We start from the raw sequence: 18,262 nt of genomic DNA, 5'->3' as shown, positions 1-18,262 counted from the left end.
CTGGGAAAGCAGTAGTCTATGGGCCAAGTGCTTGGGCCCCAGCAGCCACATAGGAGACCCAGAAGAAGCTCCTGGCCTCTGGCTTCAGACTGGCCCAGCTGCGACTGCTATGGCCATCTGCGGAATGAATGAATGCATGGAAGACCTTTCTGCTCTCTCTGCCTCTGCCTCCCTGTAACTCTGCCTTTCAAATCAATCAATCAATTTTTTAAAAAAATAAAACGTTAACTTTTACATGTGAATGATTATGTGGATATAGGACACTTCCACATATATTATAGACCCCAATACATATACACAGAGAGATAACCATAGATATATATGAGCTCTTACTTAATACTTAATTAAATAAAATTCAGATCCTAGCACTTGACTTGTCAATCAGATTACTATAAAAATTAACTTTCAAGTAGTAGAGGATAATATCCCTAAAAAGAAATTTCAAAATATTAGAAATAAAAATTATTCCATGGTGCTTAATGAATATGGGGGTTTCCTTCTGGGATGATGAAAATTCCTGGAACCAGATAGTGGTGATGATTTTATCAGTGTGTATACATGAAATTTAACAGAATTGCACACTTTAAAATGGTTAAAATAGTGAGAGTCAATGGTGTGCAGTAGTGGGAGAAGTGTTGGCCTGCACTGCCAGTATCTTATATGAGCATCAGTTTGAGTCCAGCTATTCCATTTCTTTTTAAGATTCATTTATTTATTTTAAAGTCAGAATTACACAGAGAGAGAAGGAGAGGCAGAGAGAAAGAGAGGTCTTCCGGCTGGCGCCATGGCTCACTAGGCTAATCCTCTGCCCGCAGCGCCGGCACCCCAGGTTCTAGTCCCGGTTGGGGCGCCAGATTCTGTCCCGGTTGCTCCTCTTCCAGGCCAGCTCTCTGCTGTGGCACAGGAGGGCAGTGAAGGATGGCCCAGGTCCTTGGGCCCTGCACCCACATGGGAGACCAGGAGGAAGCACCTGGTTCCTGGCTTCGGATCAGCGCAGCACGCCGGCCGCAACACGCTGCCAAAGCGGCCACTTGGGGGGGTGAACCAATGGAAAAAGGAAGACCTTTCTCTCTGTTTCTCTCTCTCTCTCACTGTCTAACTCTGCCTGTCAAAAAAAGAAAAAAAAACAAAAAAGAGAGGTCTTCCATCTGCTGGCTCACTCCCCAACTGGTCGCAATGGCCAAAGCTGTGCTGATCTGAAGCCAGGAGCCAGGAGTCAGGAGCCAGGAGCTTCCCTCCAGGTCTTCCCATGTAGGTGCAGGGGCCCAAGAACTCTTGGGCCATCTTCCATTGCTTTTCCAGGCCATAGCAGAGACTGGATAGGAAGTGGAGCAGCTGGGACTTGAACCGGCACCCATAAGGGAATCCCAGCACTGCAGGCAGCAGCTTTACCCACTATGCCATGGCACCGCCCCCCCAGCTACTGCACTTGTGATCCAGCTCCCTGCTAATCTGTCTGGAAAAACAGCAGAAGATGACCCAAGTGCCTGGACCCCTGCCACCTATGTGGGATCCCTGGATGGAGTTCCAGGCTCCTGGCTTTAGCCTGGCCCAGCCCTGTCCTGGCCATTTAGGAAGTGAACCAGTGGATGGAAGGTAACTCACTCTCTTTCATGCACGCATGTTTGTTTCTTTCTTTCTCTCTCTCTCTCTCCTTCTCTCCTTCTCTACATCCCTAACTCTGCTTTTCAAATAAATCAATCTTCTAAAAATTGGTTAAAATGGGAAATCCTATGTGTATTCATTTTTAAAAAGATTTATTTATTTAATTTGAAAGTCAGAGTTACACAAAGAGAGAAGGAGAGGCAGTCAGAGAGAGAGGTCTTCCATCCACTGGTTCACTCCTCAATTGGCTGCAACTCTGGAGCTGCGCCAATCCAAAGCCAGGAGCCAGGAGCTTCTTCCAGGTCTCCCACACGGGTGCAGGGGCCCAAGGACTTGGGCCATTTTCTACTGCTTTCCCAGGCGATAGCAGAGAGCTGGATTGGAAGTGGAGCAGCTGGGTCTTGAACCGGTGCCCATATGGGATGCCAGCACTGCAGGAGGCAGCTTAACCCAGTACACCACAATGCCGGCCCCTATTTTTTCAACTTAATATTTATTTTCTGAGATAACATTTTTAAGCTACATTATAGTCAAAGGCTCAATGGCTCTACTAAATAAAAGAGTTCAACAACCAAAAGGGGCTGGTGCTGTGCACAGCAAGTAAAGCCTCTGCTTGCAGTGCTAGTGTTCCATATGGGCACCAGATGAAGTCCCAGCTGCTTCACTTTTCAGCCAGCTCCCTGTTAACACACCTGGGAAAGCAATACAAGATGGCCCAAGCCTTTGGGCTCCTATATCCATGTGGTAGCCCCATATAAAGCTCCTGGCTCCTGGCTTCAGTCTCACCCAGCCCTGGCCATTGGGGGGTGAACCAGCTGATAGAAGACTTCTCTCTGCCTCTCCCTCTCTGTAACTCTTTCAAATAAATAAATAACTCTTAAAAACAAAACAAAACAAAACAAACATACAGTCTATCAGGAAAACAGGCGAGAGCAGTGTTATGTGTATTTTACTCTAATTAAAAAGAACTAACCAAGCTAAACAAAAGATTTTTTTAAAAGAGTTTTAATTTATTGGTTATTTTTTAAATATGCAAGAGGAATCAACATTCAGGCTCTCTTTTGAGAATGATGCAGAGGTATAAACACCAGGCAGCCTATTTATGGCCAGCCTCCAATTGACATCTGCTACTGAGATGGCTTCAAACACTTTAGAGTTAAAAAATTAAAATTCATTTTCTTCCCACTAACCAATAAGCACTGACTTAAACCCCTTCCCCAAAACAGAGATGAGAACAGACAGACAGAGGCCTGAGGTTCTGCTGTTGCAGGATTTGGCCAGGAGCCTTGACACCTGCATGACTGCAAGGAACTGGCATGGGTAGCTCATGTTACACTACTAAAGTTACCCTTTAAAAATACACACATGAATGAAAAATAATTTGGATGGCCTTTCATTTTCCTTCAAATGATTAAATTCCAAATCCTTTCCTTATAACAGAGTGATGACAAACTGATTTGAACTCAATTTTTAGGACAAGAAGTTTCCTGATGGCTATGTCCTTATTGTACATTAGGCTTTGTAATAGAAGCATTCATTTCTGTACTTTTAAATCATATCCCTGGAGAAGAGTCAAGTTGAAACATTAGCAAAATGACTGTCTCAGAAATTTCTCCAACCTGTTCACAAGAAATACTTTTGAATCTACATTTCATCTACTCAGCTTTGTCGCTTCAATAACAGCAGTTTTCAGGGAATCTCTTCTCAAAGCATATAAAATTTGATCTACTTTGTAAGCCTCATTGACATTCACACTGTCTTTGACATGGAGTTGATTTTAAATAACTCAGGCACATGATGCCTTACACATACAGGAAATCCACATAAAAATCCTCGCTTGATTCTCTTGGGAATACTGGTCAATGACAGAGGGCAAACCATAAACACTGTCAAATTCACATTTACAGGCCTTCTCCTCTTCTGGCTGGACGTACCATTTCCCTCCCCATCCCTATTCACTAGGGATTACCATGTTCATGTGCAGAGGAGGAAAAATCCGATGAAATGTATATGCCATACTTTATCTGGCATCTTCATAGCTGAAATGGTTTCATTTTAGGACGTAAGCGCCTTCAAACAGGGATTTCATTTATTTATTTTATTATATACACTATTTGGCACACAGTAGTTTCCTATATATAATTTTTTAATTATCGTTACACATTTCATCTTTGTAGTTTATATTTTAGCTCAAGTTAATAGTCCCTTTTGGGGAAAAAAAATAAGGCTAGCCCCATAAACCACACTCTGGTGATCAAAATTAGTCAATAAGACTACAAGTGATTTTGATATTGTTTCAAGTTTCAACTGGGGAGCCAAACTGATGTTAAATTACTCTTAAGCAAAGTTTCATTTTAGCAACAATGTATGCAAATCAAATGAACAACAGGGTAACAGTAAACTAGCTACTTGAGATTAATGCCATAAAATTTTCCAAAACAAACCTTTATGGCCCTACCACATGATGGAAAGCAACCTAGCCTCAAGGGAAAATATCACAGAAAATGATGAACTGAAAACAGAATAACAGCTTGTACACATAGCCATAATCAAAGTGTTCACTATCACCAACACTGTAATTCATTAATCTTACCTCTCATAGGTCTGGTGGAGGCTCAATCACTATGTGAACTAAATAGATAACTCAAGTTAAAAGATCCCCCACCAGGTCTATTTTAACATCTCATTACATTGGGTTGTATTGTATAATCAATTTTTGATGAGACTAATTGTTCAGGTAACTTTTTAAGAGCTGAAGAAGTTACTAAAACATACGCATTTGCGTATGAGCAGTAAAGGACTATCCAGAGTATAATTTCAGCACATCTAGGAAATATTGCTTCCCTGTGGCATTTGGGATGTATTCTAGTGTGTTAACATAGAAGCGTGAAAGAGTGACCCCAAATCTTGCAAATCTGCCCCTGAAGCAACTCACCTCTCCTGAGGCCTGCGACCAGCTGCCTTTCTGTTTTTCCGGCCCAGTCCCAGCTGTAAGGCCAGTGTCTGAGATCCTCACTGTGGTTGGCGTGGAGCTGGCGGTAGTGACCACAGCTGAAGCCACCATTCCCTGGCCAACTTGTTCCAGTGTTTTTCCTGCCTCTTTGATTTCGGTTCCACCCACCTCTGGGGCCAAAGGTGTCTGACCTGCGGCTGTAGAATATGGAGTGAAAGGTACAGGTGTGTCCCCACCTACAGGCTCATCCTGCACCACCAGAGTCCTGCCGTTTTCTTTGGTGTAAGTGGCAAAGCGAATGTTGCGGTTAATCTGGGGGACAAATGTAGATGGTGGCTGCTTGGCTCTCTGATCCAGCCCTGGCTCTCCACTGGCATTCCCTCCTTTCCAGGGCCCTCGGCTTGCCTCACCTCCATCGCTCCCATTACTGTCTACTTCACCCCTGTCTCCTTTTAATTTCTTTGATGCAGGGTCACACCCAGAGTCCGAAGCACTTTTTCTCCTCCGGCCATCTTTCCCCTCTATGCTCTCTCTCTTCTTCTTTCCTTTGGAAGATTTTACTGCTTTTAACGTACCCCCCTACAAAACAAAATTCAAAAAAGATTTATTACAAGGGACCTTTCATCTTGTGAAAACCATAAACCATTAGCTTTCCCATCTCTAGAAGCAAAGCAGGCACAGACGCCAGTTCCAATGCCAGCTCTAAGACACACCCTTTGTCAAAAAAGCTCCAATCTTCCTGCAACTCAATTCACACACACACATTCAAAATAACATATATTAAAGGTTAACTCACTTGGTAAACCTCCTGAATAAAACACATTACTTTCTCATATGGACCTTTTTGAGGGTTTTAACAATTTGTTGAATTTCTTTTATAAAATAGACTGCAAGAGCTAGGCTGGGCATTCATACGTTCCTTGATGAAATAATTTATTACATATTTATCTCCTTGTTTGACAGAAACTTGCATTTCAAGTATTGAAATCTCATTTTACCAGAAGTCCCTAAAACCAGCATTTGTGAATCTGTGACCAAAGGAAAAGTAAGTCTGACAGACAGGTTTGTACTGCTTATATACAGATTATAAACCATTAATCTCCAGACCTTACTTCAAAGCATTAAAGGAAGGGGCAGGTGGAAGCAAGTCACCAAAAAGTCAAATCAGTTATATCTTCTAATCATCTCAGACTATCTCATGAAATCTTACACGTCTTATTTGAAGGGCCAGAAAATCTCCAAAAATATCACATTACAAGGGACAATTCTTACCTCTGAATAAAACCCTTCCTTGAGAATGAAGAGAGTATGGGGGAGTGGGACATGGCTAACCTTCTCTAGAGCAATCTCTGCGTGGCAAAGACTTATACTCAGAAGTTTTAGACTGGTGTCTCACTATTTGTTTTGGCTTTGTTCAGGAATGTGTGTTTGGGTGGTAACAAGCTAGTGACACATAGTTATTTAGCCATTCATATTTACCAATTAATTTACTTTTATAGCTCTTGAATATTTAAGATTCTCTGCAGAACTGTATGTTCATTATAATCATTATTATACCTGTTATAATGGATAATTTTTCAAATTTTATATATCTGCTTGCCAGTATATATACATACATATATTTTTATTTGTTGTCTTCATTGCTATCTGTTCTCTTTTAATTTTATTCTACAACTTTAAAATGAAGTGCAAGATTTACTTTCATTTTCCCACATTTCTGGTAGTATTAATCTAAGATTGTCAAATCTATTGTTCAGGAACTGTTTTTTGTTTGTTTGTTTTTGCTAAGCCCTATTTTCAGTTGATCCTCTTTAAAAATTTTATCCTTTCTTCAACGTCTATCACTACATAGTTTTTAATGTTGTGAACTATGTAAGTACGATTAGCAAAATTTGTTCTTGCTTGCTTGCTTATTCATATTCATACTTAAAGGAGATGAGGTGATCACAGATCTCTAAGATAGGTTAATGAAAGCCTGGCAGAACTATCAATAACCATAATTTTCCAGCCAAAAAAATAGTCACATCCTGGCAAAGCCAAAAAGGGAAGAGCCAATCTCTGTTGCAGATCCCATCTCTAATTCATCCAGTCCCCTGCAGAGTCTGACTCACAGCAAACTCTTCCTGTTCATTAGACAACAACTTATAGGTGTGTCTTACGTAGAGCAAGCTACTCACAAGCGAGTAGGCAGCCTAGAACACTGAGATCAGTACTCTCTAGTTACACTCGGCTGGTTGAATAGTACTCTGCATGCAGTAGGTGCTTAATTAACAAATAAAGAAAGTAATAAAAATGGGGCCCAATATACCATTCAAAGTAATAGGTGTTTTCATCCATGCAAACACAGTCAAGAAATTTATTCTATTTGTGGTAATATAGTAGAGAGTAAAGTGTTATTAAATTCATGCTTGATTCTTCTTTTCCTACTCTGTTCTTGTTTTATCAAGTGAAGATTAACTGGATAAAGATGGGGAAGAACTATACACTTAGCAAGAGTGGCCAAGTCAGCAATATTTACAGAAGTGCAAAGATATGATGAGGAATATGTGGACAATTGGCCAACTCAAGGAAATTCACACAGGATTCCCTGATTGGAGTAGGCACAGATTTATAATGTGTGTGTGTTTTTTTTTTTTTTTTTTTTGCTATGATCACTCTGAATGAACCAAGAGTAGACCTGGTTTATAATGATTCAGAGCAATCCAATGTGTGCTGAGCACTGAACCAGGCACCTGTTTTCTTTGATTCTACTTGCGAATACAAAAGGCAGACTCCCTTGGAGCTCACTGCCATCTAATGGGGGGATAAAAAGGCCACATCTGGTTCTTCAATTCTTGTAACTGGGTAGGTCATGAATATCCATGAATGTATTACTGCATATTACAGTGTTAACTGTCCACAATCTTTCAAATATCCCTGTCCTAAGAAAATAAAGCAGTTAGCCCTAGGATTTTAAAAGTAACTAGGGAACACAGACATTATTAAAACAGTTTACTCAAAATAGGTCTTCTTCTTGAGACTATCTCCCATAACTAGACAGACTGTGGGCAGAGTTAAATAACCCAAAGGCATCCACAGAAAACACATGAGAAATCTACATGACAAGACAATGCAAGCTCATGAGTTTGCTCAAAGATTCCATCCATTACCATACCTCACTTTGAGGCGTCGAGTTATCCATCAGCATCACATGGATTAGTCTTGGATCTACTGACTTGATCTCACCACTCTACAGTATCAGCAGGACAGTGGAAATATGAAAAAGGAGGAAAATATTCAACGTTTGTCTACCAAGACATAATTTATATATTTTCTCAATCAATATGATTATCTCTATCATTTCTACTTCCCCATTAGAATGAAAGCCTTATGAGCGCAGACATGTCAACTCCCTCATTTGCTGCTACAATGACCATTGCTATAGTGATAACATCTGAAATAAGGTCTGGAATACAGTAAGTATTCAATTATTTGTTAAGTTAATGAATGAAAGAATTGAGTTCAATGCCGCAGTGTGTCTTTTAGATGTTAATTTCAAATTCTCCATTCTATATGAAACCCAAATCTTCAGTACCGGCAAGCAGTAAAAGTATCACTTTACTATTAAAGGGAAAAAAACCTTTGGTGGGGAGGGATTTGACAAGGTGCCAAATTCATTATGCATATCCTTTGACCAAAACAGTTAAATACCTAGGAATTTATTCCAAAAAACAATAAATGTTCAAAAATGTTCAGTGTTGCATTACTTGTACAGTAATAGTGAAAATACTGACAATGATTTAATGTCCATCAATTTTAGATTAAAGTAGTTATGATATATCCATTCAGTGGAATAGTACACATCTATTTTAAAAGGATGAGACAGATCTCTATATTTACATGTTATATAAAATTAAGTAAAAACGATAAATTATATTACCTTATACATGATGATATTAAAGTGTGACATAATTATGTATCACATAAATATACAATATAGGGGCAGGCATTACGGCATAGTGGATTAATGTCTGTGTCCTATATTGGAGTGCTGGTTCAAGTCCCCATTGTCCCACTTCCAACCCAGCTCCCTGATAAGGCCATCTGGGAAATCAGTGCATACTTGGGCTCCTGCCATCCAAGTGAGAGACCTAGATTGAGTTCTGGGCTCTGGGCTTTGGCCTGGCCCAGATCCAGCTATTGTGACCAGTGACCATTTGGGGAGTCAATCAATAGATGGAAGATCTGTTTCTAGAATACACAACGTATAAATATCATTATATATACAAACACATTCACAAATAGAAATTATTTGGAAGAATATGGAGTGATATTTGCCTAGGCACAGGGGTGGGGAACCTTTTATCTGCCAAGGGCCATTTGGATATTTATAACATCATTTGTGGGCCATACAAAATTATCAACTTAAAAATCAGTTACTATATTTATTGAATTTCGAGCCCTGCCTGTAGTTGCCTTGGCAGGGCCAGACCAAATTATTTCATGGAGTTATACTCTAGGCCCACATGCTATACGTTCCTCACCTCTGGTAGGGGAATGGACAGTTTTAGTACCTACTATAGATATGTATATTTTCTGAAATTTTGAAATGAAGATTATCTTAATATTTTTTTTTTGGACAGGCACAGTGGACAGTTGAGAGGGACAGAGAGAAAGGTCTTCCTTTGCCGTTGGTTCACCCTCCAATGGCCACCGCGGCCGGCGCGCTGCAACCGGCGCACTGCGACCGGTGCACCGCGACTGGCGCACCACGCTGAGCCGAAGGCAGGAGCCAGGTACTTCTCCTGGTCTCCCATGGGGTGCAGGGCCCAAGCACTTGGGCCATCCTCCACTGCACTCCCGGGCCACAGCAGAGAGCTGGCCTGGAACAGGGGCAACCGGGTCAGAATCCGGCGCCCCGACCAGGACTAGAACCCGATATGCCTGTGCCGCAAGGCAGAGGATTAGCCTAGTGAGCAGCGGCGCCGGCCATCTTAATATTTTTAATTGGATAATTAAATAAAAAGTTATGCTTATATTTTATGTGACTGCTAAGGGCAACTCTGAACTGAAGGGTATCATAAATACCTATTTGTTTGCCTCAAAATACTCATCTATTATTTTCTTAAATAATTCTCTATGTATCTCTATATGCTGCATTCTTTCTTTTTTTCCTTTTTCTGTGAGAGGCAGAAACACAGAGAAAAAGAGAGGTTCATGGGTTCACACTCCAGATACTTGGAATAGCCAGGGGCAGCAGGGAAGGTAGTTGAAACTGGGAGTCAGGAATTCAATCCAGGTCTCCTACATGGATGGCAGGAATCCAACTACTTGAGCCATCACTGCTGTCTATCTGGGTCCAAATTAGCAGAAAGCTAGATTCAGGAGCTTTAACCAGGAAACAAACCCAGGCACACAATGTGGGACATGGGTGTCCTTTTTAGCATCTTAAGTGTTAAGCCAAACACCAGAGGACTCTCTGTTTATTTTTGGAAACAATTCATTTGTTTTAGCATCTAGCATACAGTGGCAAAAACCTTACAGAAACAAATGTTGACTAATACTTTCTATTTTTGACGAACCAACTACTAACCTTTATGAAAATATAATAAAATGTTAATAACAATTTTCATTTGCATATTATTTTATAGATACTAGAGAACTTTTAAATACATTAGTGCTGTGAGGTTAGTGGGAACTTTATATAATTATCTCCAATTTACAGATGAGAACAGTGGGACTGAGAAAGTTGAACAGCCTTACACAGTGCCATACTATCATTAACCAATAGAACCAGAGAAGGAATTCAAGTCTTCTTATGTGTAATGAAGTGTTCACCTTCCCTACACCAGTGTCAGGAATGGATGGACCGCAGATGGATAGACACAAAGCCTCACCTCAGTTACAGACACATCCATAAGACGCGTGATGGAGTCTTGATGACTTACGACACCGTAGAGCCACCCCTCTTCCCCCTCTGGTTGATATATTTTGACTCTGTGACCTTGAACACTATAGGGACCTAAAAGAGAGATTAATCAGCACTGAGTAGTTTTGGCTAAGCTATACTTCATAGTTGTTTCTAAAAGAAGAAGGGCAACTGTATGATGTAAACATTTGGCGCTTTCAGATCTCAGCAAGTCCAGATCTATCAAACTCAGAAAAAATAAACATAAATGATTTTTCTGAGTGATCTAAGTTCTTCATATATTTGGAGATTCCTTAGAATCTCAGAGGCCCCTGATTCCACCACTTCTTAATCTTTCAATTCTGGAGGTAACAGAGAGGGAAAGTAACCTATAAGTCAAAACTATAGAAAACATGGAAATGCACTCAGATACATGACATGTACATGAAAAAAGTGGGAGGCCACTAAGTTGAATGTGCTACTATGTTAAGTGACTATAGAAATTTTATATGACCATTAATATTCTGCTATCTGACTTTCAATAACAGTGGGTAGAGAGTTCAATTTATGAGTTTTGCAGCCTCTGTACTAATAATAGTCGAAACAAATATGCACCTGTCTTTCTAGGAACGCAGAGTTTCAAAGACACTATTTTACCAGCAGGTAATGTTACCCTGCGATTTCAGCTGGCCCAGCAAGAAGGACAGTTTTTCTATCCTACATATTTTTATACATTTGAGGTTATATGGCTAAATCATTACTAATTTTAGATTATTCTCTCTCAGAGCTATAATTAAGATTCTTTAATGTTTATATACACACTCACACTCCCCACCTCTCCTTCTGTCCAATTTTCTTTTCTGCTACCAATTTTTCTTTATATTCTTTCTTCTTCCATATCTTTCCCAGGTTACTAAACATCATTTTACCCCATATCTTCCTTCCTCAATAGGTCTGTTTTCTTACCTTTACCTATTTGTATTTATTTTGACAAAAGAGAACCAAGAACAGTTTTTCACTGAAAATAACGATTATCATGAGGCCAAGGAAGTAAGGGGAGTGGATGTACAAGACGAAGAGAAAGATAAATGAAACAACAGTCTACCATTCATGTAGAATCTTGGGTAAAATCTGTATGTGAACTTTATTAACAATTTTTTGTTCTTAAAGATAACATGCTGTGAATGTGAATGGGTCTGTGGATGCAATGTTTTATGAATACACTTTGCACACCAAGTTATTTGTTGGTGTTAACAATCTTTAGTTCTTGAGAAATGTGCATATAGTATATTCAAGAAAAATAAGGTTTTTCATCTCAAGCTGTATCTCCAGTGTCTCAACACACTGTTTAGTACATGGTAAGTCTTTAACACATATTTAAGAAATGAAAAACCCTTGGGTCTGGCGCGGTGGTGCAGCAGGTTAACACCCTGGCCTGAAGCACCAGCATCCCTATGGGCGCTGGTTCGAGACCTGGCTGCTCCACTTCCGATCTAGCTCTCTGCTTTGGCCCGGGAAAGCAGTAGAAGATGGCCCAAGTTGTTGGGCCCCTGCACCCATGTGGGAGATCTGGAAGAAGCTCCAGGCTCCTGGCTTTGGATGGCACAGCTCCGGCCGTTGTGGCCAATTAGGGAGTGAACCAGAGGATGGAAGACACCTCTCTCTGCCTCTCCTCTCTCTCTGTAACTGTGTAACTCTGCCTTTCAAATCAATAAATAAATCTTAAAAAAAAAAGAAAAAGAAAAACCCAAAACCACAAATATCATTTTTCTCTTATTTGTGGTAGTTAACATATGGAGTATAAAAGTTGGATTTCGTATCATTTGGTATAGTTATAAATGGTGTTTAATTGAATCATATCATGTAAATGACAATCTATTCTTATTTCACATGTTAAAAAAAAGAAATGGAGGGGCTGGTGCATGGCTCACTTGGTTAATCCTCCGCCTACAGTGCCGGCATCCCATATGGGTGCCGGGTTCTGGTCCCAGCTGCTCCTCTTCCAGTCCAGCTCTCTGCTGTGGCCTGGAAGGGCAGTGGAAGATAGCCCAAGTGCTTGGGCCCCTGCACCCGCATGGGAGACCAGAAGAGGCACCTGGCTCCTGGCTTCGGATTGGCGCAGTGCCAGCCATAGCGGCCATTTGGGGAGTGAACCAATGGAAGGAAGACCTTTCTCTCTGTCTCTGTCTCTCACTGTCTATAGTTCTACCCGTCAACTAAATTAAAAAAAAAGAAAAAGAAAAAAAAATTAATGGAGGGAGAGAATAGTGAGGACTCTTGGACTACTAGTAACGCTTTGTCCTTAAGGTGGGTGTTGGTTAGAAGTATACTTATTGCATTTCTTGGTAAGTATTTTAATAAAATATTCAAAAAAGAAATGAAAAAACAACAGAAACTCACAAGAAAATTGTGGGCATGAAATCAGAATGGAAAGGAAACACTAGTCTTAGTGAGATCCCATGTTTCCAGCCTATTCTAGAGATTCAGCTAATTGAAAATACTCCATCTCCTCCCACAAAAAGAATAACAAATGTTTAAAGTTGCGTGGTGTCCCATTCTATCACTCAACATTCAGTATTCAGGGACAGAAGACTACCCATTCTTACCTCGGCTGAATATCTCCTGTAGCCTTTGGTCACTGATCAAAGCATTAACTGTTTCTCTCAGTGCAGCATGTTCCAAAAGAATCTGGTTTTGGCTCTCTGTTCCCATCTGGTAAAGATAAAAGAAAACGACTGGGGTGGGAAGGAAGTTATAGGGGGAAAAAGCCACTGCAATCCAAAAGCTGTACTTTGGAAATTTATATTTATTAAATAAAAGTTAAAAAAAAAAAAGAAAACAACCGAATATTAAAATGAATAGCATAGGAGAAAATATACCCTAAGGAGCTCTATACCAATATTTTTTTAAGATTGTCTGTAGAACTCATCTTATGAGTTGCTTTGCAAAAATTAAAGATACTAAGATCAACTGGGCTTAGGAAATAACACATGTAATAGCATATTAAAGCTCTGAGAAATCACATAAGAAAGAAACTTATTTTGGACAGTGTTTTCTCATACTGATTTAACCATGAGAATGAGGACAACCAAGGAGGAAGATATATCAACAAAGAAATCATCATTAATATTTCAAAGAACACAGTTGAGGAAATAATGCTGTTGGCTGCCACAAAACTTCTGGAAATATCCTAATTTTTAACCTTCAGTTAGCAACCCTTACAAATAAAAAATGAATACTACCCTTCTTAAATTCTGAAATTGCAACTCAGATGTTAGTTGTTTAAGCTACTAACATCCTTTTCCTTTGTCACTACTAGCTTTCCACTTTTCTTTGTCATTCAATAATTCATTCTGCCTGAAACCAGCCCAAACTCCCCCAGCCTGCCTGCCACTAATGTAAACAGAGGCCCCTCAGACTCAAGTTACAGAAGAGCCATCTCAGGAAAGCAACCTCTTTGGAAGAGACTCTTAGAAGTGTGGTCTTAAGTCTTGGTGGTTCAGGGTGTGATGGAAGTGGGTAGAACAGGAAAGAAGCTTCAAGGGAACATGAAATGTACTTTTCAAGGGAACATGAAACTTTAAAAGGATTAGGGGAATTTATGGGTGGAAGTAATAAAGAAATGCTGAATGAAAATAGGAAATACTCATATCAACAAAGCAATCAACAAGGAGGGAAACAGAAGGCTCAGGACTAGAGCAAGTGTTAAGTACCTGGAACAGGTGCAAGCCATTAGCATCTGACAGGAATCGAAGCTCTCGATCCAGAAGGTATTCAACTGGAACCACTGAACCCAAACCCAGTTTATCTACTAGAGGAGTGAAGGTCTGTGAGGTACAATGAAAGAATTTGATTAGAACTCTGAAATGAAAATATGTAACAATTCAACTGAATCTCTCTACTTTAGAGAAAGCATTCCCTATTATTAAATCTTTCATCCCTGTGGGGGAAGATAAGCTAAAGCATAAGTCCTTGGAAACATTCCCAACTTGGCAGCTGTCCTTCAAATAATCACAGTAGCAAACTAAACCAGAAAGGCAACTCAATACTCTTACTTACGGTTTAAAAAGACAACAGGAATGAGTAACTCCAAATTCTCCCTAGGTATCTGACTAATCTTGCCAGGCTTTATGAAGTCCAAGCTTCAATAAATTCCCAGAATAAAGAGTTACACTTTTGGGGCACTACCTGTTAAGCAGCTGCTTGGAATGCTGGCATGCTATGTATCAGAGTGCCTAGTTGAAATCCTGGCTACTCTGTTTCCAATCCAGCTTCCTGTTAATGCACATTCTAGAAGGCAGCAGATGATGGCTCAGGTACTTGACTCTCAGCCACCCACATGGGAAACCTGGATGAAATTTTAAGCTCCAGGCACGGGCCTGTCCCAACCTTGGCTGTTGAGGCATTTGGGAAGCGAACCCATGACTGGAAAAATCTCTCTCTCTGCCTTTTAAACAAAAAAAAGAGACAAATATAAAAAAGATAAAATTGTAACTTACAGTGTAGAAAGTATCACTGGTATAATAAATAGGTATGTGTAAATTCTTATTATTTTATAAGTAACTAGATTCCATATCCACATATAAAAGAGCTTCAACAAAAAGTTCAATTGGAAAGTGGCCTTAATAACAAATGAAAGAAGGCAGATTACTAAGTGATGACATGTACAAACAATAGGTAAAGAATATGTTTTAAAAAGTGTCAGAGGAGAGGGGCCAGTGCTGTGGCACAGCAGATTAAAGCCCTGGCCTGAAGCACCAGCATCCCATATAGGCGCCGGTTCTAGTCTCAGCTGTTCCACTTCCGATCCAGCTCTCTGCTATGGCCTGGGAAGCAGTATAAGATGGCCCAAGTCCTTGGGCCCCTGCACCCACCTGGGAGACCCAGAAGAAGCTCCAGGCTCCTGGCTTTGGATCGGCACAGCTCTGGCCATGTGGCTATCTGGGGAGTGAACCAGCAGATAGAAGACCTCTCTCTCTGTCTCTACCTCTCTCTGTAACTCTGCCTTTCAAATAAATAAATAAATCTTAAAAAAAAAAAAAAAAAAAAGGAAATATGTTTAAGAAAAAAGTGTCAGAGGAGAATGAACTTTTTATATAAAAATGTTAACATTTTATGCTTATGCTTTGCTAAAAGGATTGAAATAAATAGATACTCTTAGAATTAAATTTTATAGCTTTTGTCTCATTTCACAAAACCAAACTTGATAATTCAAAAACTTCAAGGATTATAAGCACTGTTTTAAAACTATGGCATGGGGCTGGCATTGTGGTGTAGCGGATTAAGCTGCTGCCAGTGATGCTGGCATCCCATATGGGCACTCCACTTCCAATTTAGCTCCCTGCTGAAGTGCCTGGGAGAGCAGCAGAAGATGGTCCAAGTGCTGAGGCCCTTGTATCCACATGGGAGACTCAGATGAAACTCCTGGCTCCTGGCTTCAGCCTGGCTCAGCCCTGGCTGTTGTGAAGACTTGGGGGGTGAGCCAGAGGATGGAAGACTGATCTCTCTCTCTCTCGCTCTGTAACTTTGCATTTCAGATAAATAATTAAAAAAAAAAAAAAACCTAAAACTTTGGTATGAGAAAAGACTAATGGTGAAAACAGTTCTTTAGAAATGAGAAAGTATCAAATACTATCTAACACAGAAAGTTTTGGAGAACATATGAGAAAAGATTTTTCCTAAATTTTGCTTTAGTGACTTCAGAATAAAAGTGACTTACGAACGAACAAGGCACATACAAGTAGTTTCTGAGAATTCTAAAGAGTTCAGGTATTGGATAAATAGTAAAGTTATCTGAAAAAAGATCAAATAAAAGCCACTTACCAGGGCTGGCCACTGTGCAATTGAAACTCGAGTGCCCTGGAGAAGGACTGGATCTTTACGAGGTGCCCACACAAGTGACCCTTCCAGTAGAAGCACAATAACTTCTTCAGCATGAACTTTAACCCAGGAGTGTTGCTTCCAGTTACAGCCATCAAATTCTACAAAGATCTGTAAAAATAAAAAAGAAGAAAAAAAAAAGAGCAAGAGAGAGCGATAGATAAACAGTTGGAAATTACATTTGGAAAAATCTCACACTATAACATATAAACAAACATAAACCCCTGTTTTGAATAATTGACCAAGGAAAATTCTGCTAACTTAAGTTCTTTAAAGGATGTCAATAAAAACTGATTTACTTTGGAACCAGGAACCTGGTCTTAGCCCTACTCTAAAAAAATGGATGAATTATCTATAGCCATTCAATAATTTTTAGTCAATTTTTACTTTCCAGTTCATTTCTACACACACAAAGTTGGGGCTTGCTATCTATAAGGTACTGTGTTGGGTTAAGAATAGAGAGAGGAATCTGGCACATTTCCTGGTCTCAGAGAGCTCACAGTTTAATAAGAGGAGGAACCTTTATACTTCTATTGATTTTTATTTGGGGGCCAGAGTTGTGGCACAGTGAGTTATAAGCTGCGCTTGTGACTCCAGTATCCCATATCAGAGCACCGATACTGCCTAGGAAGATGGCAGGAGATGGCTTGGATCCCTTCACTCACGTGGGAGACCCAGATGGAGTTCCTGGTTTCTGCTTTAGCCTGGCACAGCAAGGGCTGTAGCAACTATTTGGGGACTGAACCAGCAGATGGAAGATCTCTTTCTCTATTCTTTTTACTCCATCACTCTTTCAAATAAATAAAATAAATATTTACAGAAAAGTTATTTGAAAGGTGCAGTGACAGAGAGAAGAGAGAGATCATCCATTCACTGGTTCACTCCCCAAATGGCTGCCACAACAGAGGCTGAGCCAGGCCAAAGCCAAAAGCCAGGAACTCCATCCTGGCCTCCCATGTGAATCTCCAATGTGGTGGGAAGCATTTGAGCCATCTATCATCCATTGCCTTTCCAAACCATTGGCAGGAAGACAGATCAGAAGCAGAGCAGCCAGGACTTGAACAAGCATTCCAATATGGGATGCTGGCTTTAATCCACTGAGCCATAATGATAGTCTAAGTAATATAAGCATATAGTACAAATCTTCAAAGAATAAGCAGTGAAAAGTAAAGAATTTCTCTCCTACTCCTGGATACAGATTTTTAAGTGCTCCTGCCAGAAGTGATCTCCCATCTGCTATCCAAAAGCATAGTATAGTTACAACAATGCTTTACTTCCTCCCTGAAGAGATAGTCTTACTTCTTGAGATATACTTAAGAAGATTTGGTGAAGATTTTTTTTATATGGCACTGAAGAAATATCTTTATTTACATGGAAAAATACTATAACTTTACATATAAAATTTTAAGTGGCATATTACTAAACGGTGGTATCATAAGTGATTATTTTGTCTTGTTCATCTGTTTTTTCTGAAAACTATTTATCAACTGTGTCATTTACAATGACAGAAACCACACACTTATCTTTTGAAGTTAGAAGTCGTCCTTTCAGACTACAAAGGTTCCTTTTCCTTTATTTCCTTCATTAAGTATCTATCATCTCCAGATCCATCCAAGTCCATTTAAAAAATTGTTTTAAATTTTGTTTAAGGAATACAACTTCATGCATTTAATATACACAGATTTGGGAACATGATGACCGCCCCCCCCTTACTCCCAGCCATATTCCCGCCTTTTTTTTGTCTATCCTCTTCCTTTCCTGTTTTTACTTTCTATGGAGATCAATTTTCAGTTAATTTTTACACTCTTACACTAAGTAAAGAGTTCACGATTAGTATGAAGAAAAAAGAAGTAAAAAGGGCCAGCACTGTAGTGCAGTATGTTAACTCTGCCTACAGTGCTGGCATCCCATATGGGCACTGGTTCTAGTCCCACCTG

The 18,262-nt window shown here is 39.9% G+C and overlaps 1 protein-coding gene across 2 annotated transcripts in view; it reads right to left on the bottom strand.

The window, feature by feature from the left end:
• KDM3B (lysine demethylase 3B) overlaps positions 1–18,262 on the bottom strand; it is an 83,666-nt gene that overhangs the window by 43,045 nt on the left and 22,359 nt on the right. The window contains exons 2-7 of one of the 2 annotated variants that reach the window (XM_008255093.5): positions 16,269–16,436; positions 14,159–14,272; positions 13,052–13,157; positions 10,435–10,559; positions 7,713–7,787; positions 4,541–5,137 (exon numbers count right to left, since the gene is read on the bottom strand). In XM_008255093.5, coding sequence (XP_008253315.1) covers positions 4,541–5,137; positions 7,713–7,787; positions 10,435–10,559; positions 13,052–13,157; positions 14,159–14,272; positions 16,269–16,436 — 1,185 coding nt within the window. The remainder of the gene's footprint in view (positions 1–4,540; positions 5,138–7,712; positions 7,788–10,434; positions 10,560–13,051; positions 13,158–14,158; positions 14,273–16,268; positions 16,437–18,262) is intronic. The other variant, XM_017341086.4, reaches the window with a different exon arrangement.

This window comes from Oryctolagus cuniculus, chromosome 6 (assembly GCF_051225735.1).
Source record: "Oryctolagus cuniculus isolate XC-2025 breed Fujian yellow rabbit chromosome 6, ASM5122573v1, whole genome shotgun sequence".
In the NCBI taxonomy this organism is placed as follows: Eukaryota; Metazoa; Chordata; class Mammalia; order Lagomorpha; family Leporidae; genus Oryctolagus; species Oryctolagus cuniculus.
The sequence above is the reverse complement of the archived record's forward strand: the minus strand, read 5'-3'. Positions and strand labels throughout refer to the sequence as shown.